This window comes from Arvicanthis niloticus, chromosome 14, assembly GCF_011762505.2.
Source record: "Arvicanthis niloticus isolate mArvNil1 chromosome 14, mArvNil1.pat.X, whole genome shotgun sequence".
In the NCBI taxonomy this organism is placed as follows: domain Eukaryota; kingdom Metazoa; phylum Chordata; class Mammalia; order Rodentia; family Muridae; genus Arvicanthis; species Arvicanthis niloticus.
Genome location: NC_047671.1, coordinates 48231140 through 48255371, shown reverse-complemented (window position 1 = coordinate 48255371; position 24232 = coordinate 48231140). Strand labels below are relative to the sequence as shown.

At 35.6% G+C, this 24232-nt stretch overlaps 1 protein-coding gene across 6 annotated transcripts in view; it reads right to left on the bottom strand.

Moving 5' to 3' along the window:
- Nr3c1 (nuclear receptor subfamily 3 group C member 1) overlaps positions 1 to 24232 on the bottom strand; it is a 79243-nt gene that overhangs the window by 12133 nt on the left and 42878 nt on the right. For 4 of the 6 annotated variants that reach the window (XM_076912732.1, XM_076912733.1, XM_034517617.2 and 1 more), the window contains exons 3-6: positions 8998 to 9164; positions 5193 to 5309; positions 2491 to 2766; positions 1430 to 1574 (exon numbers count right to left, since the gene is read on the bottom strand). In XM_076912732.1, coding sequence (XP_076768847.1) covers positions 1430 to 1574; positions 2491 to 2766; positions 5193 to 5309; positions 8998 to 9164 — 705 coding nt within the window. The remainder of the gene's footprint in view (positions 1 to 1429; positions 1575 to 2490; positions 2767 to 5192; positions 5310 to 8997; positions 9165 to 24232) is intronic. The other 2 variants (XM_076912734.1, XM_034517619.2) reach the window with 1 other exon arrangement.

The window sequence follows — 24232 nt, the reverse complement described above, 5'->3', positions numbered from 1 at the left end:
CTCTGTAGACTAGGTTGGCCTCAAACTCACAGAGATCTGCAGATCTCTGCCTCCCAAGAATCTATATACAATAAGGGATAATCTCTATTCTTCAGAGAATATCTCTTGGACTCTGTATGTGAACATATCATTCTAGGAATGGATAAGCTCCTGGTACAAAGGCTATTGATATAAAACAGAAAGTAAGAAAAACCATGGCTAAAACCATGGGAAAGAGGATATATTTAGTCTCATTGTGAGCTAAGAGGTTATGTTTGAAGAATGACCAGTTTAAGTCTCGACAGAAAACATTAAAAAGAATAAACAGAAAGGAAGTGAGGATGCACTGGGCAGTCAGTGAAATAGACCCAAACAGTTCTAAGGAATCAGTACAAAGACACTTAATAACGGAAGTACAAAACCTGTGAGCAAAACAGCTGCATGAGCTGGGGTGAACAACGACCACAGTTCATAGTACCAGCATAGACATACAGAATAAGACAATGGCTGACTTATGAAACTGCGAGTTGTGATAGTTCATCAGTTTAAAAATCATAATACTATATTTCCTCATATTCATTCTTTTCTTTTTCTAGACATGATCTCATGTGGTCCAGGCTGGCTTCAAACTTTCTACGTAGCTAAGGATAATCAAGCATTTCTGATCTTCCTATATCCACTTTTTTTTAAAAAGAGTTCAGGTGTGCATATCACACCTAGTTTATGCTGTGCTGGGGATCATGGGAGGTATCATACATGCTAAACAAACACTCTACCAACACAGCTACATCCCTAGCAGAGTTCTCACGGCCTTTCTAAGGTACAGATGTTTTAAGCTTTGCTATGCAAACATCTCTCTTACCTATCTGTACCACCTCACACTCACTCAGAGGGGACATCTTTATTGTTCCTATTGACCCCACGTGAATTTTATAGACTAATTTTGTTTTCTAGATTAGAACTATATAATTAAAATAATAGTATAATAAGATTATTGTTTTTAATCTCAGACTCCAGAGAGATTAAGGTATAAAGGGTTTTTTTTTTTTTTGGTTTGTTCGTTTTGTTTGTTTTTGAAACAAGGTCTTCTCTTATGTAGCTCTGGCTGTCCTGAACTCAGTACATAGCTCAGGCTAGCCTGGAACTCACAAAGATCCACTTGGATCTGCCTTTGGAGAACTAGGATTAAAGGTGTGTACCACCACACCCGGATGTAGTAAAGGTACTTTTAGACATGTCCTGAGACAGTAATAATGGTATGTTAGTCCCTATTTCACAAAGAATCTATTCTAAGCACTAAAGAACAACTCTGCTTCCTGTCTCTTCAGATCCTAGACAGCTGGTAACATTGATTCAGTCCCACAGTATTCTGACAGCCCATCGGGAAAACATCAGCTGGTTAAAATACTGTATGAACAGATACAGGACAACCAACTCAAATGTAACTTACTCATTAATAACCAGATCAGGAGCAAAGCACAGCAGGTTTCCACTTGCTTGTCTGTATGATCTCCAACCCAGGGCGAATGCCATGAGAAACATCCATGAGTACTGTAGAAGGGTCATTTGGTCATCCAGGTGTAAGTTTCTGAATCCTAGATGGTAAATAAAGGTATAAGGAACATTCTAGTTGACCAGTTGGCTTTGTTTGGGTGTGACCTTTAATAGATAGCCATCGATCAGATCAACACCTGGGCACTCAAAACTCTTTAATGGTTTAATAAAACTTATGAATAGCTATTTTTTGATCAATTTTGTCTATTAAAGTGCACATAAAGTAGTATAGTATAAAAGAGGAAGCCAAGAGTCTTTGCTTAGGATATTAATGGATTGAAAATTTTAAAATGTCCTGATATCCATCTTTTGCTAAAAGGGTGGGGTGATGGCAGCTCAGCTGTGTGTAAACCATAAACTTTCCAATCACTTTCTTATCTGTAAAGTCAGCACTGATGCTCAACTCTGACCTCTGCTGCACTGAAGTTCCAACAGGAAACTTGTTTAAAAATACCTTTAAAATTAGAAGAAAGTTTATAGTCAATACATGGTATTTCATTTAATGAAAAACTAAAATAATTTTGTGTTAGTAAATTTTGACAAAGTCAACAAACGTGCTGTTTATTAACTTCAAAAACAATCTGAATGAAAATAAATGAAATTCCTAAATACTGTCTTCCAGGTGTTGCTGTGAATGGAATTTTAGTTCGGATAATACAAGATCTTATGTACAATGAAATTCTGTGTGAAAGTCAGGGAATGGTATCCACATTTTACTTTTTTTTTTTTGTCCTTGTGAATAAAAGAAACAAGATCTCTTGTGAACTCAATCAGGATGATAGGAAGCCTAAAGAGTCTTAGAGCAGCTTTATTTTGGAGGGTGCTGCAGACTGACCCCAAGGTTTGTGTATGGTAAGCAAATGGCATGACATTAAGTTATTTACCAAGCTCAACGCAGAGTTTGTTCAAGAAAATACAACGATTTACGTATGCTGTAACTTGTCCTTCGTGCCTTACCTGGTATTGCCTTTGCCCATTTCACTGCGGCAATCACTTGTCGCCCACCTAACATGTTGAGTGTGGACATAATTCTCCATGCTGAATCTGGAACAGAGCTATCATATCCTGCATATAACACCTCAGGTTCAATCACCTCCAGCAGTGACACCAAGGTAGGGGTAAGCTGTGGCAATGCTGCAGGAACTATTGTTTTGTTAGGATTTTCAGGAGTGTCTTGTGAGACTCCTGCAGTGGCTTGCTGAATCCCTTTAATTTTTTTCTTTGTTTTTCGAGCTGTGGATTTTGAAAAAAGAAAAAAGAAATGTACTAAATAAACTTTGTAGCACAATACTTTCCAATTATAAGAGGTCTTCAATTTCTGAAACTGTTTTTGAAAGAAGTAAATGGCATGTCTATGTGATTGTGTGTGCACATGTGTGGGTGTGGTGTGTATGTGTGCATACACCTGTGCATTGCTCAAGGCCAGGGGAAGAAGTTGGGTGTCCAAGTCTATTGTTTTCCATTTCATTCCTTTTAAGGCAGGCTTTCTCGTTGGACTTTGAGCTAGGCTAGTAGCCAGTAAGCCCCAGAAACCCTCCTGTCTCCACCTTATCCTTCAAAATGCTGTGGTTAATAGGCATGGGCATAGCTATACCTGGCTTTTTATGTGGTTAGTGGGATCCAAACTTGGGTCTTTCATGCTTGTCTAGCAAGTGATTTTACCTACTGAGCCTCCAATTCCAGGATGCTTTCATTACTAATTTGATAAACTGGCAAGAAAGATCTATAGGAATTCCCTCCCGTGACTTGTTTTCTCTAACAGTGAGCCAATAGTTTACTGTTTACCTTAAACTTCTGAGCCTGTTGCCTCTTAAGTGCTACGCTGTGTTGTTGTTTTTTCTTCTCAGGTTTTATTAGTTCTTTGAGAATTTCCTACAATGTATTTTGAACACATTTCCTCCTTTTAGTAACTCCTCCTAAATCCTTACCTCCTTCCCAACTCACCCCATTTTGAGTTCTCACCTGTTATTTTTCTAAACTATAAAGTATAACTTGTGCTGACCATATGCTCTTGGATGTGTGGCCTTCCACTGGAATGGGTGACTTACCAGGGGCCACACTCAGTAGATGCTTAGCTAGGGCATGGGACTTTGTGCTCATTCCCCTTCTCCATGCTGGGATCTTATCTGGCTTGAGCTTGCATACAAGTACTGTAAGTTTATATGTGCAACTCTCCTACTGTGTCTGGAAAACATGTTCCTTAGATATCCAGTGTCTCCGGCTCTTATAGTCTTCCCACCCTCTCTGCCATGAGTCTTGAGAGGAGGAGGAAGTGTGACACAGATGTCCCCTGTGGGACCAAGCTGTCAACTTTAAACAATCTGGATGGACTTAAAGCTCTGAGAATGGTCTGGGGGTGCGAACTCTTAGTATTTAGTAACACACTCTGCAGTGGGCATCATTGGGTGGTCTCTCCTATCAAGAGAACTAGAGGAATACCATTCTCTCAGTATTAGCATCTTTTATCCAAATTATTGCTACTCTCATTTGCTTAGTTTCTACAAATAAGATGTCTTTTTAAGTTTGTTTTTTATTTTTAATTATGTATATATGTTTTTCTCTGCATGGGAGTGTGTGTACATGACTGCCGGTATCTACAGATGCCAGAAGATGTCAGATCCTTTGGAACTAAGTTATAGGGAGTTGTGAGCTGCCAAATGTGGGTGCTGGGAAGTGAAGTTGGATCCTCTGCCACTGATCCATTCATCCATCCCAAAGACTATTGTTTATAAAATATAAATATGCCCATGTCTCTGTCATTACTGGTCATCTAATTCCTCCTGCAGGTCTGTATTTATAATTCAGTGCTAGTTCTTCCAGGATGACTTCTCTGACTTTTAGGACAGACTCAGATGACCATCTCTCTTGATCCTGTAGTAGTGTTTCTTTTGTGGCATGCCATACTATTTTGTGATTGATGTTGTAACATAAACAGAAAGAAAGATGCTCAGACTCAGGTACTAAGTTTGTATTCTCTTTATATTTGGTGAGCATTTGCTAAATGATGGACCATGGTAACAGCAAACACTGACAACACGAGTTAGGAAGAATGCTGCTTTCAGAGAGCTTGCTATTTCAACTACAGCAAAATCCTGACTTTTCCAAAGGAAAGTTTTTAAATAAGTGTTAATTACATAACTTTTTATATAAGCAGGAATATCAAATTATAACCTACAATAGTTTTTAGTTTTCTTTTATACTTAAACTATAAAACAACCCATCCAGTGCTGTTGGCAGAGTTGTAATAAAACATATGTTTTCAAGTAAAAGGTGTGGTGTTTTTTGAAGTGCAAAAGAAAGAGAGGAACATGAAATAGATCTCATGCACGATACTTTCCCAAGCTTAGGAAATGGTTTTGAGTTTTAAAAAAGGAGTAAGAAGGATGAAAACAAAATTGCTTCGTTATGTAATTTTCAATATTATGTAATCTCTTTACTTAATATACACCCTGGCTGTCCCAAATTCAATGTATATAACAAAAGTGGATGAATTAACACATAAAATAATATGATCGTGGAAAAAAATCCCATTTTAATATAATAACATTTTTCTAATTAAGCATATATAGAGTTCATTACATAATTACATTTGCTTGCTTTTATAAACAGTAAAGTGACCAGTTCTCATGTGATAGACAGTTCTTTTAAGGCTCCATTACCTTCGAGGTTCATTCCAGCTTGAAGGCATTTTCGATAGCGGCATGCTGGACAGTTTTTTCTTCGAATTTTATCAATGATGCAGTCATTTCTTCCAGCGCAAAGGTAATTGTGCTGTCCTATAAAAGATTAAAAGGGCACTGTTAAAATTCCACAGATCTGTAAGGATATTTTTAATGAAAAAGCCTATCCTCTTTCTGTTTTTGTTTTGAGCAGACTATCATCAAGACACAAAGTCAGAGATTAAGTACATTGACAGTGTGCTTACCTACATGATTACAATGCTGAGAGGACTTGTTCTGTTCAACGAATTTTAAAAGTCAATTTAAACAAACCTTACTACAGTACTTCATATATAGATGTGTACAAATCATGAGAATACTCAAAGATCAAGAGACAGAATTGTATGCTATTAAACCTCATGTCAAAGGTCAGCACTTTTAAAACTGCCTTAGATAATTCTTTAACAGTTATAGATGGTGTTTGCAATCATTGTTTTTAATTATGAATTCTGACCTATTACTAAAGTGACTAAAATAAAGCAGGCTTAAAAATATTTTGGGAATCCCTAAGGAAAAAAAATGACTTTAGTTCACCACTCAACATCATCATGTCTAGGTAAAACAAGTTTTTCCAAATTTTAAATGAAGTAAAATGTTACCAACTTCCAGCAACTGGTTAAGTAAATCACAAACTTGGCAAACTAACAAAGATCACTAGTTAATATGCTTTAGAATATAAGAATGCATGGAGTCACCTTTGGCCTCAAATACTGACTTAATGAGTGGTGCTAGCTAGCATCTCTATTTTCTGGTACCCAGTACTGAAGAACATATTATGAACTTCAGTTCTCTCCTGGCAAAAAATTCTAAGAATGTTAAAAAGGAAAAGGCTAAAAGTGTTTCCATCTTCCACATGCACTGTTTTCTTTAATCTGAGTATTGGATGTTGATGAGAACAACTGAAGGCTCTATTTGACTGGGGCAGGGTATAGAGGCTTCCTACACAAGACGTGTCTACAGAGATACACCAATAATTAGCAATCTGTGTTACATAGACTAGACGAGATGGTAAGATACTGAGTACCATCAGACTTTCTCAATAATAAGTCATATTCAAAGACATGAGAAAGAACTGTAACAATCAGTTCACCAGGTAGAACATAGATAGACCTGATTTCTAAGAAGAGACTTTTTTCTTTATTGCTTAGGGCAATCTAAGATTTGGATAAAAAAAAATTAGTTTTTTTCCGATACATTAAATCATGATATTGTTTATGAGTTTGGAGTACATAGTTAACTGTATTAATTTAACCTTTTGTGAAGATAAGGTTATGAAGTTGACTGATAGTTTATTTATATATATTAGCTATATAGTTATATACTGGCTTTATTTCAGGATTACTTTCCCATGCCTAGTATCTGTGCTAGCTCTTTCAAATCCTTTCTGCATTTTGTGAGTGTTCTGTTTTCTTAATCACAAAATAGAAGAACTAACTCAATAAAATCCTATTTTATGGGATTGGAGAGATGGCTCAGCAGTTAAGAGCACTTGCTGCTCTTGCAGAGGACCTGGGTTCAGTTCCCAGCACCCACATGGCAGCAGGTCACAACTGTCTGTAACTCAGTTCTAGGGAATCAGATGCCTTCTTGCCTCTGCAGGTACCAGGCACACACATGGTGTTCTTATGGGTAAACATTTATACATATAAAATAAAACTAAATAAATTCTTTATAAAAATCCCATCATACAGCAAAAGGAGAAACAACAGATTGTATCCACAGCTAAAGCACTAAAATTTTACCTGCTAAGAACAGGCTACATCTGCTGTCTTACAGAGAATCCCTAGATCAGGGTTGCTGGGAAAAACTACTTCTAGAATAGAAAAAAATTCAGTGTCTTATTTATGTCTAACTAAAAGACTGGTCTATGTGTAGTATGCTGATACTGACTTCTTTATCCAGTGTGTACTATAGAGAATCTTAGCTATAGGCCCAGGTTATTCTAATAGAATGATCCATAGAGCCAATAGAATAGTTGATTCCCTCCTTATAACAAAATGGGATTTGAGCTAGTATTCATTATTTCACAAAGAATGGCCATATACTACTAATTACTAATAGTAATTTCTTAACTGTCCTTTTAAGACAGACATCTGGAATTCCTTTGTTTTCTGCCACCTGATAAATTTCCTTTCTAACTGCTTGATGTCAAGGGAAGAGCCTTCAGGTCTTCTGAAGCCTCTTTAATACTGTTGTTTATTGGTATTTTTGACTAAATCTACTTTATCACTTGACAGTAGCTTGCCATTTATGATAGGTGTAGTAGCCAGCCTACAAGATACTCCAATCATATTTGTCTCCTAATACAGTGTGGTGTAATCCCTTCCAAAATTACACCAACAGTGGCTTCTATGACCAATAAAATGTTGCATATAGAACAAAGTGGTATAGAAAATGGGAAACACAACACAGGGTATGTAGAAGCACAGACTGCAAACTGTACTGCAAGGATATGAAGAATAAATATAAACTAATATTGTCAGCTTAAGCTTCTATAGCTGTTCTTAGTAGCAGTGGCATAGTGGCATGCCAAGAAAAAAGGACCAGCAGGGCATAAGGACATGGAGAACTCCCAGGATCTTGGATTAAAAAAATAAATTCATCTTATATAAATAACAAATGTGTAAAACTTAACTCTGATTTATATTTGGGTATTTATAATGCAAATTTATAGTACAAGGCTGATGTATAATTTCTATTATGTGTTAAATATGTGATGTCTAATATGTAATATACCCTCTAAAATGAAATGCTACAAACTGTTATGAATTTTACAAGTCTAGATAAAATTTTTCTTTGAATTAGCATATCAAGGGTTTACAGAATTTTAGAGCTGGAAAGTGCCTTTGAGAACACTGAAACTCAAAGAGGAAACAGAGCCAAGTGACTTACTCATTAACACCTTACACATTTAAAGGTTTTCTTACTAATGTAATCTAGCTACCATGCTTTACTCTAATAATTAAATGATAAACATTTAAAAAAAACAGTGTAGCTAATACTTATTTTTACATAAAAATAAGGGGAAAAGTTCATTTAAATAAGACTTAACAGTGGGCTGTGAATGGTATTATATTGGAAGATAATTGTAGCTTTATGTTCTAGTTTAATTCCATTAAGATGCTTTTGGTTAGGTATATAAAATATCTCTAATACTAACCTAGTGCTCTGGAGTGTGAGCCCAACACATGATCACCCTGTACCATTCTTACAGTGTAGTCACCTTCTTTGAATGACATACTTCCTAACTTCTCCTATATGATAATCTCGGTACTTGTAATTGTTAATTTGGCCTTTACTTACTCGGTTGACCTCAGTTATTGCGGTACTTAACATGACCTCTTATTTATTAACAGGAAAAAAGGAAAGGGAAGAATGCTATTCCTCCCTTACTGTTCCTTCCCAGGGTCACTGATTTTGTCAGACTGGTATAGCTGGTAGCTTTGAAACCAACTTGCTTATGGGGAATGAAAATCCACCATTCTTGGACTGCTCAGACTGAGTGTACTGCCAGTCCACACAGCAACATTCCTTACAATGCTTTCTTTAGTTCTTTCTCAGACTGAACTTAATCAACTTATTCTAGTTCTTTTCCTTACTCCTGTCTCTTCCCAATGGGGGACTTAAGAGCTACCATGCTTGCCCCTGAATTGATATCTATCATTTGTGGACTTTGTATATAATGATTAGTTAAAAATTTACTGTGAGAAATAGAAACAAAAATAAAACTCTTCAAAACACACACTACCTTCCACTGCTCTTTTAAAGAATACTTTGCAGCTTCCACATGTCAGCACCCCGTAATGACATCCTGAAGCTTCATCGGAGCACACCAGGCAGAGTTTGGGAGGTGGTCCTGCTGCTGTTGAGGAGCTCGACGGAGGAGAGCTTACATCTGGTCTCATTCCAGGGCTATAGGAAGAGGATAAACAGTGTTATGGTTGTCATGATTATGAAAGGAATGTCAGAATACATTTCTTTTTCCTTCTCATTCCATGCCAGCATGTTCACACTTTATTCTGCCTTTTAAGTGCTAACAAGCACCAGAATACCTTATCTTAATATATTGAAACATACTATTTTCCTATATGAAATATGAAATATGAAATGCATTAACCTGGTAAGATAGTACAGTGGTTAAGATCATTTGCCCAGCAGGCATGAGGACCTGAGTTCAAATCCTTACCACCTTCTTAAAAAGCAGGCCATAATTGTGCAAGCCTATAATCCCAGCATTGGGGAAGAGAGTCAGGTGGATATGAAGGGCTCACAGACAGCTTAATAAAAACAATGAGGTTCCCATTCCATGCCTATCTCAAGGCAGAAAGGTGGAAAGTGACAGAAGATACCCTCCATACTGCTCTGGTCTCTACATACTTGCATACTCCCATGCATGTGAATCACGTACACACAACAGGAAATAAAATATGAAGCCCAACAGTCAATTAGTTTTCTGGCTTCTAAACAGAATGATGTTGTAGTTTACTTACCATATAATTGCTATTTTTTAAAAAATGCATTATTTTCTAAGTGTGCAATTGGCAAGAATAAAAAAATAGATTAGACCCATAATGACCAGAAAAACCAAGAAAGATATCTCTACCACACCTCCAAATTCTTTCTACTCCTTTAACTGATTAGACCATCAATGTTTTTTTCCCTTTAATTTTAAGTTCTTACATTAACCTCATTATCATTCTATCCATGCTCTCCACTATAGAAAAAATTACATACCAGCTTAGAGTTTGGTCTTAGCTGAAACAATAGTTTCTTATGACTTGGGAACGATCCCAAAACATTACTGTGTATATTGGGGAAAAAAAAAAAGCCCTCTAGTTTTCTATTCTGAGAACAACCATCCTGCTCCCCCTCAATCAGAATCCCCCGAGAAAACAATGAAAACTACGAGTCTGCTGCTCTGACTGGGGCTCACTTTCCATGCTGCAGACTTCTTACCATCACGGGAATAAGCAAGGTATAGTATTGATTATTAGTTTAAAGTTCTTATTGAAAGTCTTTAAATTTTCAGAGAATTTGAAAGAACAATATTTATCTTTTACTGGAAGAAACTAAGGTAGACGATAAATTAACTATTACCTTTTGTATTAAGTGATAATGATTTAACACTAAACTGTCCTAAGGAACTCTTGCCACACATGCTGACTCTAGAACAAAAGCATATATATTGCTAAAAATAATCTCTAGCCTTTTGCTTCAGATTACACTGCTGATTCCTTGTCTTGTTAAGTCCTCTCAAACAGACTTTAAAACTACAGACAGTATCGACTCGTTGGTGTGGAACTTGTGTTAAATCATGTTATCACTTATATAACAAAGTTCACACACATCAACACTGTCTTTCTATGAACTTTGTCACTTTAGTCCCTAAGAGATAGGACTTAGGAATAAGTTAGACTAGATGTAGCTTGTCTCTTTATCCTTTATCTTTATGCATGCTTTCATTTCAGCCTAGCAAAGTACTAAATCTCAAATGCAAAAAAAAAAATTGATTAATATATTCATAACTAAAACATTTTGTTTCCTTAGTTAGAAATAACAATGTTTTTCAGTTGTTTCTTTAGGAACAAAAATTAAAAAATAGTAACTGTAGCTGGGAGTTGTTACTTATTCCTCTAATCCTAACACTTAGGAGGCTAAAGCAGAAAGATTGCTACAAAATTGAGCCTAGTCTAGGATCTGCCAGTTCTGGGAAACCCTATCAGACCCTGTCTCAAGAAAGACAGAAACAAAAATGTGTTAGAAAGCTATTAAGTAAGTCATTAAACCCAAGGTTCACCCTATATTTAATCCTCAAATGAATCTTCCTGCATGCTGCCAACTGTCTGTTTATCCAGTGACTTAGTCAATAGGGCAGCACTCCCACCATCTAGTTCTGGGAATAGGTCTAGGGTTTCACATTGTTCTCTGAGCACTGTCAATAGACTTTCTGCTTGTTTCCATATCACAAAGTATTGATTCCTTGCTAGGTTTGGGCAAGTGGACTGAGTGCAAAACAAGAGCCTCTAATAGAAGACATAACTGCTGCGGTTGGGCACAGCCTCTGGTTAATGCAGGCTTGTAAGGCAAAGCTGCTGCTTTGGGTCAGAGTTCTACACTGAAGTAGGACGGTCCTGGGGTGAGCAGAGAGAGTAGCAAAGTTCTAGGAGAGCAAAACCTCCCGAGCTTCTGTTCTGATGACGCTCCTATTCCCAGTCAGCCAATCTCTTCTCATCTGACATCTATTTTTAGGGACCAGCAAGTTGCTTGTATATTTAGTTTATGGAAAATGAACACATTTTAAAAAGGTTTTTAAGGTCAATTCTATAATGTTTCCATATTCACACATATGAAATACATGTATATATTTGAATTTTAAACAGTATTTATGGTACAACCTGTTTTCAGAACACTTCCATGAAGCGACTCTCATTTATCCTCTCAACAACCTTGTGATAAGGTGTCACCATCCCTAGACGAGGTCATGTAAACAATGGCACGTGGCTGACCAGGGAGAATACTGACTTTTTTTTGGATCTGAGCAGTCCCACTTGACAGCCTGCATAGCTTGTGGGAAGCGTCTACTATGTTGAGCTTTAGTTTTTCATGAGTAAGCTGAGAAGTGTCACCTGTGACTATGTTTAGACATCTAGTACATGGTCTTTACTTGGAGCAAGACATTGAACCACACATGTTCACTATTTTCTTAAGGAAAACAAAAAAGTCTAAAATCTAGGACAGTAGTTCCCAAATGATCACATAGAAATTAGCATATATGCAAAATCTGTTCATGCCACTGAAGTATGATCTATGTAGATGACAAACAGAGTTAAAATTAAACTGGAAAAATCTAAAGCCCACGTCAGGTTTCAGGGAGCCATCTAAATGTACAGATAAGAACTCAGTATGTGGGGGGCTGTGTGCCATAGACATCAGTGTGGGGAAAACCAGCTTTGTCACACAAAAGGGGATTTGGCTGGGCTATACTAACCATTTTTATAAGAAATATTGATGAATACAGCTGCAAATGTTTGCTCTGATATCTCTATGGAGGCTTACGGCCCCAAAAATGACTAGTTCTTCAAGGAAGATAACATATCTTTCATAAAAAGAGATGGCAGAAATTAAAGTCACATTATAGTAACTGTGATTTCACCTGTATTTCTTATGACCACTGTCAAGTGCTAACAGTGCAAGTACTCATGTCTCTTTCTATTTTGTCACATATTAAAGACACACAGGTTGATACTTACAGAACAATTTTTTGCTCATTCAAGGATGTTCACTGGACTTGACACCCTTTAACTATGAGAATGTTAACTTCAGCAGTCCAAGTACCATCACAAAAATATTCTGATATGGACTTGGAGATTCTCAGGAGTCTTTAGAATACACTGTGAGGACTGGTGTTGTGGAGAACATGGGGTGGCGATAATACAATAGCTTGGTAATCATTCAGTATCTATAAATTCTCCATTGTCCTGTTTCTAAATGGGATATTAATGAATTGAACAAAAGGAAATGTTATTGTGTACTAAACTTTAATATTTTCTGTACAAGATAAAGAGATGTTAACCTTTTATAAACCCAAGTGTTGTGACTGGCTAGCCTTCAGTTTGGGTGAATTTAATCAATAATTTTTAAATGAAGTACAAGAATCCACCTCAGAAAGCAAGTATTAACTACCATGGGAAAACCTTAGAACTATAGCTGCTATCATATCACTAGGTTAATTTTAACAACTACTAGTGGGGGAGGTGTATTCTCATTGGCTTATCAATTTTGTACAAATGCTACACTGTAGTTCTCAACAGGGGAAACTTTTGTTCCTAGGGGACATCTGGTAATGTCTGAAGATGTTTTTAATTCCTCAAATGGGGGGGTGTACTTTTGTAAGGGATAACAGGATCAAGATGTGGTAAACACCCTCTGGTGCACAAGACAGCCCCCTACTAGAATTAGAATGGCTTAGTTTAGGTGTCAGCAGTGGTGAGATCCATGAAACTTGGCCAAAGCTTCTAGCACATAAACTAATATGGATAAGTAAAATCAGACAAGAACCAGAACATCTTTAAAGTGTGTGGTGCCCTTTCTGGGGTGATAAAGCTAGAACACAATCCTTACAGCTAAGATTCAGATAGAGTCTACGGAGAACAGGAAGTTGTTAAGAGCCAGAGGACAGGACCAACTCTGAGATAGTATCTTCTATATGACAGGAAAGTTGTACCCATGAAATCTCAATGGTATGGTTGCCTAAATAAGACCAGAGTAATGGAAATACCAGTTGACATGCCAGTGTGGAAGGAGGATATCTCACAGGGTCCCATCTCTAGATAAAAGCTACAGGCTATAGCTGCTGCAAGAGAGAACCAGTCTTTGTCAGTGATGGCATATGCCCTCTGATTAAATACCAAATACCAGGTAGTCATCCCTAAAAAACATTCATCTGAGCAATGGTAATGTAATCAGCAATTTTATACATACACATACACCACTAATAACTGAAGAAAAAGAGGCCATGAATTTGAGAGGAACTGGGGCAGGGGCTGACATGGTGAAGTTGGAGAGGAGGATAATATTATACAGTAGTCATATATGAAACTTGCAAAAAAAAAGCTAATAAAAATTTTTAAAAAGAAATGACTATACAGGCCTGGTTATCAATGATAGAATATCTTGAGTCTGTAATTTAATTTTCACCTCTACAATTAGTAGTAAAAGGTGAATTTTACACATTAAAGTTACCTGTACTTATCTGTTCATTAGGAAAAATATAAACACTCAGATGCACACACCACGTGACTATATTTTCTGACTCTCTTTTTATCTTTGCTTGAGCTAAAAGATTACTGATTTGTTTAATAATATGCTATGTATTAGCTTTCAAACCAAATATAAAAGTACTCAAGGGGAAGACTTTCACCACATTTCTGTCCTATGGTTTCAGTAGGACATATTTTACCATATTTTAGCAATGCAAGGAGGACTGGTTATTATTCTCTTTTGCATTTATGGAGAAAGGTTTCACTTTTAGGTATATATGAAGAATCTTTAAGATTTTGATTAGGTAAGAGGGAAAAATCAATGTTTCCTTTGAAAATATGTAATTTCTTACTTGCTTCATGGATCAGAAAGCTATCTGATAAGGATTTTGAAAATCAGATGATTTGTAGCCATGAGTAAAGGTGAAATGAGATCAAAATTTCACCATGAATCTTTCAAAGTAAGCTAAGAAGTGATAGGTTAATGTGGAATGAATCATCTGTGATATATTATGTTATCAAATGAGCTGTTTAGATCTCTATTTTTAATGTAAAATGTTATTAACAGAAATAAAATACTAAAACAAATCTTAACTCCACATTATGCATCCTTTACACTCACTTTACCTTATTTTAGGTAAAATAACCAGGCCTGTATAGTCTGCCTTCTACTCCATTTTGAACCTCTCTTTGGACTTGCTTGAACTCAAAATTAGTGGCAACCTCAATAGAGCAATCATTTCTTTTAAAATCATTTACACAAGTCAGAAGCTAGATCAACAAACATAGGCCATAAGGATTTTCAGGAAGGATGGGCAAAGGTGGAAGTTTCCTCTCTGAACTCAAACATACCATGGGCTCATCATGTCGGTTCTCTGGGTATAATTTGCTTGACCATACAAATCCAAGTCTTCTGGTCATACACCCCAAATAAGTAGGTCATCTTTTCTAAGTGGGTTTCAGTGAGAAAGAATAAACTTTGATCTGTAAATGACTTTGGGGATCCTATACTTATATTTGAGAATAAATGCTCACCTAAAGTCTAATCTACTTCACAGGAAAAAATAATGTATTTCTTCCTCATGAACAGTCGATCCTGAGCCTGGATCTTATGCTAAGTAATTTATCTCTTAACAACTGTGTCATCTTTTATAAAGGAGAAAATATTATAAATCGTAAATTCCATGCACACTCTTTCTCATACCGTGTTCTCAGTTCTGTTAACTTAGTTTTTGTTAAGAAACATGAGTTTTAAGGAGGAGCAATGATGTAAGATGAAGAAAGATTGGTAAGGACAATGAGTGGAAGCTTTTATTACATGACTATTTCTAGAATGAAGATGTGCTTTTACTTGTGTTTGATGTTTCTTCACTATTAGGAACACACAGGATAATAAATTATTTGCTAGTATCTGAACTGTAGAAGATTTCATACAGAATTAGAGCATGCCATCTTCACAGAACGCAAGCCTATGATGGGGGCAATGGTCAGTTATCACTGGCTTTAAATAGATACCCTCACATTTGTGAAGTGAACTTCCACTTGAAGTAGGATGGTAACTTGGTTTCACTATTTTTAATCTGTAAAATAATTTGAAACAGCTAATAGTCAACATGTCTATGAAATCATACTAAGAATACATACAGTTATCATCCTGCAACTAACACTTTTTGGCCAAGGCAGGCTGTGAACTTTCAGTCCTACTCCAGATTCCACCTGGATGATAGGAACACAGGTATATACCATCACATTCAGGTTTCTTATTTGATTCTTAAAGAGAGATTTGGATTCATTTACTATGCCTAGTAGCCTACACATAAATGCAGAGATTTTGCCATTTTGGCCATTTCCTCACACCTTAGCCATTACTATTCTGTTTGTTTGTTTTGGTGACACAGTCTTATAGCCCAAGTTCTATTTGTTATCCTTATACACTATGCCAATTTTCTCTTTCTTGTCCTCTCTGTGACCACCTTAAATATATCTTTCACCACCACCACCACCACCACAGTGATTTATCCTAAGCTGTCCCATCCTTAGCTTTTTCTCTTTCCATTCCAAACAACCCCATATCTGTAGACAGTCATTCCTGTCCTAATTAAAAGTCCAGGGGCTTCTCCAATGTGTACAGTATAAGCACAATATGGTTCACAGTCTGGCCTCTTTCGTTTTTCCAATCATGTGTCTTTCAACAAAACATAAACCATTTGGTGTGTCATTTCAGAGAACCTGTGTTGTATAAATATTTACAAAGTGCTTAGTATGCACCATGTTTCTCCTGGAAGTCTTTGCTAAGACCTGTTCCCCTATCCTGATGCATCTACTGTGGCATTTCTGAACCACAAGATTTTGGGACTCAAACACTGGCATGTAACATTTTACACAGCGGTCTTGGTCCCTTTAGGTTATGTGTGTATTCTTCCTATTAGTAACCCTTTGAAGAGGCACAGGGCCATGGCTTGTGCTGCTTCACATGATGGGCCTCTTGCATGTGGTTCTAATAAAGATAAAAATGTATAAATATACTAAATCAAATATCCTATCTGACCTGGGAAAGAATTTGAAGCACCCAATATGATAGGTGTTTATAAGACTATATCCAATCCAGAGGTAACCCTGCAGCTAAGTACTACCCAGCATTCTTTATTAAAAAGACTAAGTAGAATAACATGTAATCTTATGATATGGACACTGTTATTAACATTACAGATGTAGACACTGACTTTGCCTAAGTTAGACAATTAATTAGCAAAGTCCAATCATGTCTTCCTGCTCACTACACACCTGTAACTATACACATTAAACTAACACAATCCAGTACTCCCACTATAAGCTGACAAAAATTGTGATCTTGAAATTGAGAAGCAATGCTTTCTATTTTATGTCTCAGTAACACAAAGTAAAAGCAGGAATCTCCATTACTTTTATAATCTTAAAGGCAAAGAGTTATCTTACAACTGTGTTAAATTTTCAAATGTTCTATAAACTAATGTATGTCTCAGGCTGCACAATTAGCATAGCTTCAAGTTTTTCCAGACGTATTTCTAAGAACAAAAAGAAACAGAGTAGTATGTCTATATTTAACACAAATGAAAGGAAAAATCCCTTAGAACGGGCTTCAACTTTATTTGAGACCATATTCTTTATCCTATCAAAGGCTAAAGTTTAATCCTCATGTGGGCTTGAGGTTCTAGTTTGTGCTGTGCCAATGAGTCTCTTCTGATTTCTCCCTTGGAATATTTGTAGAAACAATATACGTATTGATAAAGAAGAGAGACACATTATTCTCACTACTCGATCAAGAAGTAAACCAGGAGCCTTTAGAATGGATGGAAAAGCTACTTAAAGGCTGAAAAGATTTTTAATAGGTTATAAACAAAAACCTAAACAAAATATCCCATCACAGTAATAACCATGTTACAAATTACAATTGTAATCCTATATGCCAAGCTCCATAATTCTAAGTTTAATTTACAGATTGAGAATAAAGAAATTAGGCCATCTTTTTTTAAAAAAATCAAAGTCGTATCATAAAACACTACCTGGATCTGAATTCAGCTCTGCCTGACAGTTGCCTCGTAGGGGTCTGGAGGGTAGTAGCCTTTAAGGTTCAAGTTTTTAAGATTATGTGGACACCAAATAGATATACTGAAGTAGATATGAAAATTCAGTTCTAATGTATCCTCCCCTATCTGTGATAGAGAACAAATTACTTTTTAAATATTTAATATTTGTAACAAAGATACAAAAGCATCTCATGGTGTTTGCAATTTTCCTTAGATCCTTATTATACTGGATTAATTCAGTACACTTGCTTTCACATTTTTATTTTAAAACTCATGTGAATCATTAAAACACTGTAATCGTAGAGACTACACATCAGAGGCACAAAAGCAGAAACATGTCTTCTGTGCTCAACACTGTACTTGCTGTCAGAGGAGCTCTGAAGTACACTATATGTTGGAGTTTTTCAGAGTTCATTTGTAAATAAAATAGATTGCACCACTAAGGTATCAAGTTGGACACAGACAGCTACAGGGAAGTCACTTTGTAAACTAGAACAGACACTAAAGAGTTAATTTAAGTAAAATGAAGTTAGTATGTGTTATACAGCCTGAACTGGAGGAGGAAGTGTCTAATCACTGTCAGATCTATAAATGGAAGACAAATCTACTATTAGAAAAACAACGAGTATGTTAACTTGTTAACTGATGTTGAACAGATTGATAAAACCAAGTAATTCTCATTATTCAGGTTAAAAGGCATCAAAGTACCATAATTTATATATTCAATTCAATTATAAGGAAACAGATACCATTTATTTAAATATTTCATGCTAGGTACTTGATACAGATTCTGTGATCCATGAAGCAACCCAAGAGAAGATGTCAATCACATTTATAGTGTGGCAACTATGACACAGGGATGTTTTTAAAGATCACTAGTCCCAGAATATTCTATACATAAATCACTAATAGGAGGGAATATCTGAATTTGAATTCAAGATTTCAAGTTGGTTGCAGTTTCACTTTTAGCACATAACAATCACAACCCTTTGGCTAACTACAGCAGAGTATCATGGAACATGTATGCACTTTTGGCTAACTATGGTAGAGTAATTAATGTAAAATATGTATAATATGGTCATACCTGCAGGGTGGAAATCTACTTCACAAAAACAAAGGTAAAATGACAGCCAAGGAAATAGTTTTAGGCTGTAAAATAGAGCACTTTTCTGTATTTTGTTAAAGTCCTCGTGATAAGGTATGCAAATTTCAAAATTTCCAAAGGCTAATATTGCAGCATATACATGTTGTATGCTATGTACATGTTCACTGATTTACCCACATATATTCTCAATAATTCAGAAGCAATATAAGCTACCATGTATTTTTGACTTCTGTAAATTTCAAAATAGGAAACAAGTTTTGTTTTGTTTTAGAGTAAAAAAAAGTATAAATTGCAATAGTTCAAATTAGAATATTCTTACAACAGTAACTTGTGTTTCTTCTAAAACTGAATTCACTACCATTTTAGAAACAACATAGGAAGAGGAAAAACTTAAAAATAGGTGTGTGTGCTTTTTGTTTTAGAGAAAATTTTTCTGAATGTAAAAGTTCCATGGGCACAGATGCTTTTCTGAGAAGGCATTGTGCCTGGTAATGCAATGGAAATGTGCTGTCTGGCAGCTTTAACTGTGATAAGCATTTATAGTTAAGTAACAGTAAGTCTACTTGATTTAACTTTCCCTCCCCCCTAGCCCCACCACTACTCCCCTGCCAAGCTAGTTTGAATATTTAAGAGTAAACCTAGGGGTTGGAGAGTTGGCTCAGGGATTAAGACCACTGGATACTCTTGCAGAGGACCCACATGGTAGCTTACAACCAACTGTAACTCCAGTTCTAGTGTGATCTGACACTCTCTTCTGACCTCCATGGCACCAGGTATGCACACAGTACACATACATACATGCAGGCAAAATACTCTAATTTTTAAAAGGAAATGCAATACTATATTGTCTGAAACAAAAAAAAAAAGCTTAAAGTTTTACTTCATAGAAGTATTAACATATTTTAATGTTAATACTTATTTTACATATTTTACATATTTACATATGTTAATACATATTTTAACATATTTTATTTTAATTAACATATTTTCTACAATGAAAAGTGTAAGGACTTAAATATTAGCCATGAGAATGCCTTCTCTGATTGTGTTCTTATGTGAGTGGTTGGTTCTGTATACAGGAAACAAAACTACTGGACACTACACTACACCAATGAAACGGCATGCTGTCTGTACTTGGAGAAGGAACGGCTAAAACCCCTTGTGGATCATGGATTAGCCTGCAGAAAAAGTCTTTCATAGATGAGACAGCTACCGTTTGTTTTAAATTACTGGGAAATATTATCATTTTTACTGTTTTCTAAAGAGAAAGTATTTTTGAGTTTATCAAAACAACTCAGTGAACTTTTGAATTATAGCCCGTTTTTTTTCTTGTCAAGCTATGAAGTTGTTTCTCTGCAATTGCACATAAAATGTGTTCATGTAAAAAGTACTGCATTATTCTATAATAAAGTTAAAAAAATTGCAAAGGTTTTCTTGGGGTGGAAGTTATGGGAGAGCCACCAAAAAACAATGGCTATTCCAAAAATTTTATTTGTAGTTTAAGACAGGATACAAAACCACTTGTTAAAACATAGATCATAAATTGATGTATGAAGGACAAGCCATTAATTTACAGCTTACATTGTTAATAGCCTGACACTAAATGTCTTACTGTTGGTGATTCTCCAGCATATGTTTAATATTGAACACTGGCAACTGTTTAGAACATGAAAACATTACCAGGTGGACTGGGAACTGTTAGGTGAACATTCCTGCAGGAGCTAGGCTTTACCAAGACCAACTTTACAACAGTCTATTACCTTGGTTTCTGTTTGTTTGCTTTTAACATAACCAAGATTTTCAATAAAAATCACAAACAAAACCAGACTTGGTGGCATATGGCTGTAACACAACGCCAGTATTTGGAAGACTGAGACAGGGGGATTGAACTAAATTTGAGGCCAATCTTGGCTGCAGAATCATGGATTTTATTTATATTGTAACATCTGAACCTTTATACAATTGAGAGCTCAGAGAGTAATGAAATGAAACTATTTTTTAATTACAATGGGGTGGTTAGGAAAGGTCCCCCTAATTAGCATGAAGAGGGAACCTGCCTGTTCCTCTTCTATGATCAGGGAAGAGGGCAGGAATCCTACTTGAAGACCATCCTTATCTGAAATGTTGGTTTCCCTTAGAGTGCTCAAGAATGAAAGCCAATGGAAGAAAAAGTTACTGTAATTGCTGAAATGGACACAAGCCCTGAAGCCAAAAAGAATGGGGAACAGTAACCTGAGGAAACTCTCAGGAGAGGAAGCAATAGCTCCCCACCTACTTCAGTGGGAAGTTGAAATCAGCTGAGTTATTTATATAATTACAGGTTGCAGGATTATATTTTGAATAGGAGATAATTTGCTTTTCTTCTTGCTAATAAGAAATAGCATCTTATACTATAGAACTGTACATGCTAAAGCAACTGCAATTTTTCATCCACCTAGGAAGAAAAAAAAAAATGGAGTAAACTCTACCTAAACGATCATCGCATTACTAAATACAGAAGGCCTAAAACCTTTTCTCCTGTTTTTTTGTACCCAATCCAAAATCTACTCCAAGAATATTGCTTCAGATCGACTTAGAAATATATAATGAGAAATAATGAAATTACCTAAGTTGAATTAGAATTATAGTTTAATCATTTAGAAAATAAAGCCATCTCTAATCATCTGTCAGAAGACCAGCAGATCTTATACACATCGTTTTTTTTTCTCCACAAATTTCATGTACTTGTTTCATATAAAACAAGAGGCAATTGCTATGTACCTCACTTCTTTTCCTACATGTGGTACACTGTTTGCTTAGTTAACATATTGAGAAAACTTCCATTTGTAGATAACCTTATTTTTTCAGGGTATCTAACCCAAGCTGCCATTGAATTCCCTAGATAGTGAAGGATCAAACTTTTGATCCTCCTGCCTCTACCTCCCATGTACTAGGACTACGCTACCATCTGTGGTTCCTGTTTTGCTGGGAATAAAAAACTCAGGGCCTCATCAATGCTAAAAACAAGCACCCTGCTCTCAGAGCACATGATGTTAAAGAATTCAGCTACAGTTTCATCTTTCTTCAGCTACTGGTCATACTTTGGCTAAAGTTAAATTTCTAGAAAGGTAAGGATATCCCGTGAATCAGCTGAATATTTTTTTCTTGTTTCTTTTATACAGGGTCTTCTATGTAGTTCAGTCCTATGTACACCTTGAACTTATCAGTATCCTCTTGCCTCTGCCTTCTGAGTGCAGGGATTGTGTGTGTGTATTATAAAAAAGTGAGGTACATAGCAATTGCCTCTAGTTTTATATGAAACAAGTACATGAAATTTGTGGAAAGATGAAAATGATGTGTATAAGATCTCCTGGTCTTCTGATAGAATATATATATATATATATATATATATATATATATATATATAAAATATACATATATGATATATATATGTATGTTATATATATACATATACATATATATGTATATATAACATACATATATATCAGAAGGCAGAGGGATATATATGTATATATACACACATATTACATATGTATATACACACATATAAATATATGTGTATATATGTATATGTAATACACACACACACACACCATTGTACTCTGCATTTTAAAACAGCATGTATTATTAAGCTGCCTATCTTGTGATCCTAGAAAAGCTGGCAAAGCGTGAGCATATACAGGCCTTTGCACACATTTGCTTCTCACAAACAAGAGTCTGTTGAATGTTTAGTTGATAAAAATTGCCTCATTTTTATTTTGTGGTGCTTGCCTTCTCTTGTAGAGAATCGGGTCATTTAGAATTTAGTCCATTATGGGATATGTCTATAAGGTTTCCTCTTAAATTTTAAAATACTTTGAGCCTAATGATGAATCTCTAATGCTTAGAGCTCTTAGTACTAATACTGAACACATGATACCAGTATTTCTTAGCTATATTATTATTTGAGTACAGGAATCTTTAAAATAAAATGACTGGCTAGATATTGCTTTAACTAAAAATGAGTCGTGTAAACTTTACTCTCATTTTACTAGGTTCTTGGAAGAGCTATGACATTTATTTTTATTCTTTGAGGTTTATGATTTCAAAGATGAGAAGATATAAGCAACAGTCTATAAAATAGACTTCCGGCATGTTTTTAAATAGTAGGAATAGCTAGGAAGAAACCTAATTATCAAAATCAGATAGACTGATCAAGAGTTTGGCTAGAACATGTACAGGCTTCTATTTAGAGAAATGGTAGGCTGGGTTACAACTCTTATTTGAAAAGAGATCCAAGTCTTACATAAAAATTTAAAATGTTCAGTAAAATATGTATATTTACCCTAAATGAGACCTGTGAGCAGACAAAAATAAGTAAGCTATGTCTAAGGGAAAGAAAGCACTCCAACAACACAAAAATATTTTTAGATTTAGTCCAATAAGGATTTCAAATAAAAGAATAGAAAACTCACTTGAAAAATGGACACTTTTTTCTCCTATCCCAAACAAACAACACAACGCATATATAAACTTATAAAGCAGGCACTCTAAATAGCTAATAAACAAGGGGGGAAAAGTTAATCAACTTCATTTGTAATAATGAAGTTTCAAATTTAAGCCACACTGAAAGTCCATTGTATGCCCAGCACCTTGGTAGAAAAGAAACAATGAGGAAGGAAGTTTAAAGGTACAATTAGTTTGGAAGACAGTTTGACATTATCTTGTCAAGTGTGATGATCCAGCCCCTCCATCAAGTAGCCACAAAAAAGCCAATTATCACACACACAAAAAAAAGCCAATTATCACAAAACAGGTAAGGATGCTAACAGCAGCATTTTTCACTGTAGACTAAGAAACTGGAAACTAGGCAAATGCTCACAATTGTGGAATAGATGTCTAAGCATCTACATGTTCTACCTCTGAGGATGAAGTTCTATCCTTATAGGAACAAAGATAGTCCGCAATGTTGAGACAAAGAAAACATAAAATGACACTGTATCCATAAGACTTCACATACAGCTATTTACATGAAATCCACAAACAAAGGTTTAAGTATATATGTAGTGTAGTTAAAAAGCAAGAAAAAAATATTGTATTTGTCAGGGTGGTGGTTATTTTAATAGAGAAAGGGCAGAGTGTGGTATCTTACACAATCACTCTAGAATCCTCCAGTGTTTTCATAATGTGCTGTTTCTTGCTCTAGCTAGGAATTCCAAAACTGCAAACTTCTTAACTATTCTTATATAAAAATATGCTTTGGTTCATAATATCCTTTATTAGTAGTAGCATTTTATTTGGGTATTTATTTATCTGAGACATGGTATCATGTGTTGTCTTGGTTGTACTGGAACTCTGAGACCTTCCTGCCTCTCAAGAACTGAGATTAAAGGCATGTTACCACCACAATGGACTTTGCTTAACTTTAAAAATTCAAAATAAATAAGCAGAAAATCTCTACATTATCCCTTCTACCCTAGTTTTCATGACTTCCTTCCTTCTAGTGTTTTAAGTCCTTTTCTTTTCATTTTCTTTTTTGAATTCTTAGATTGGTCTTGTTTTCCTATATTC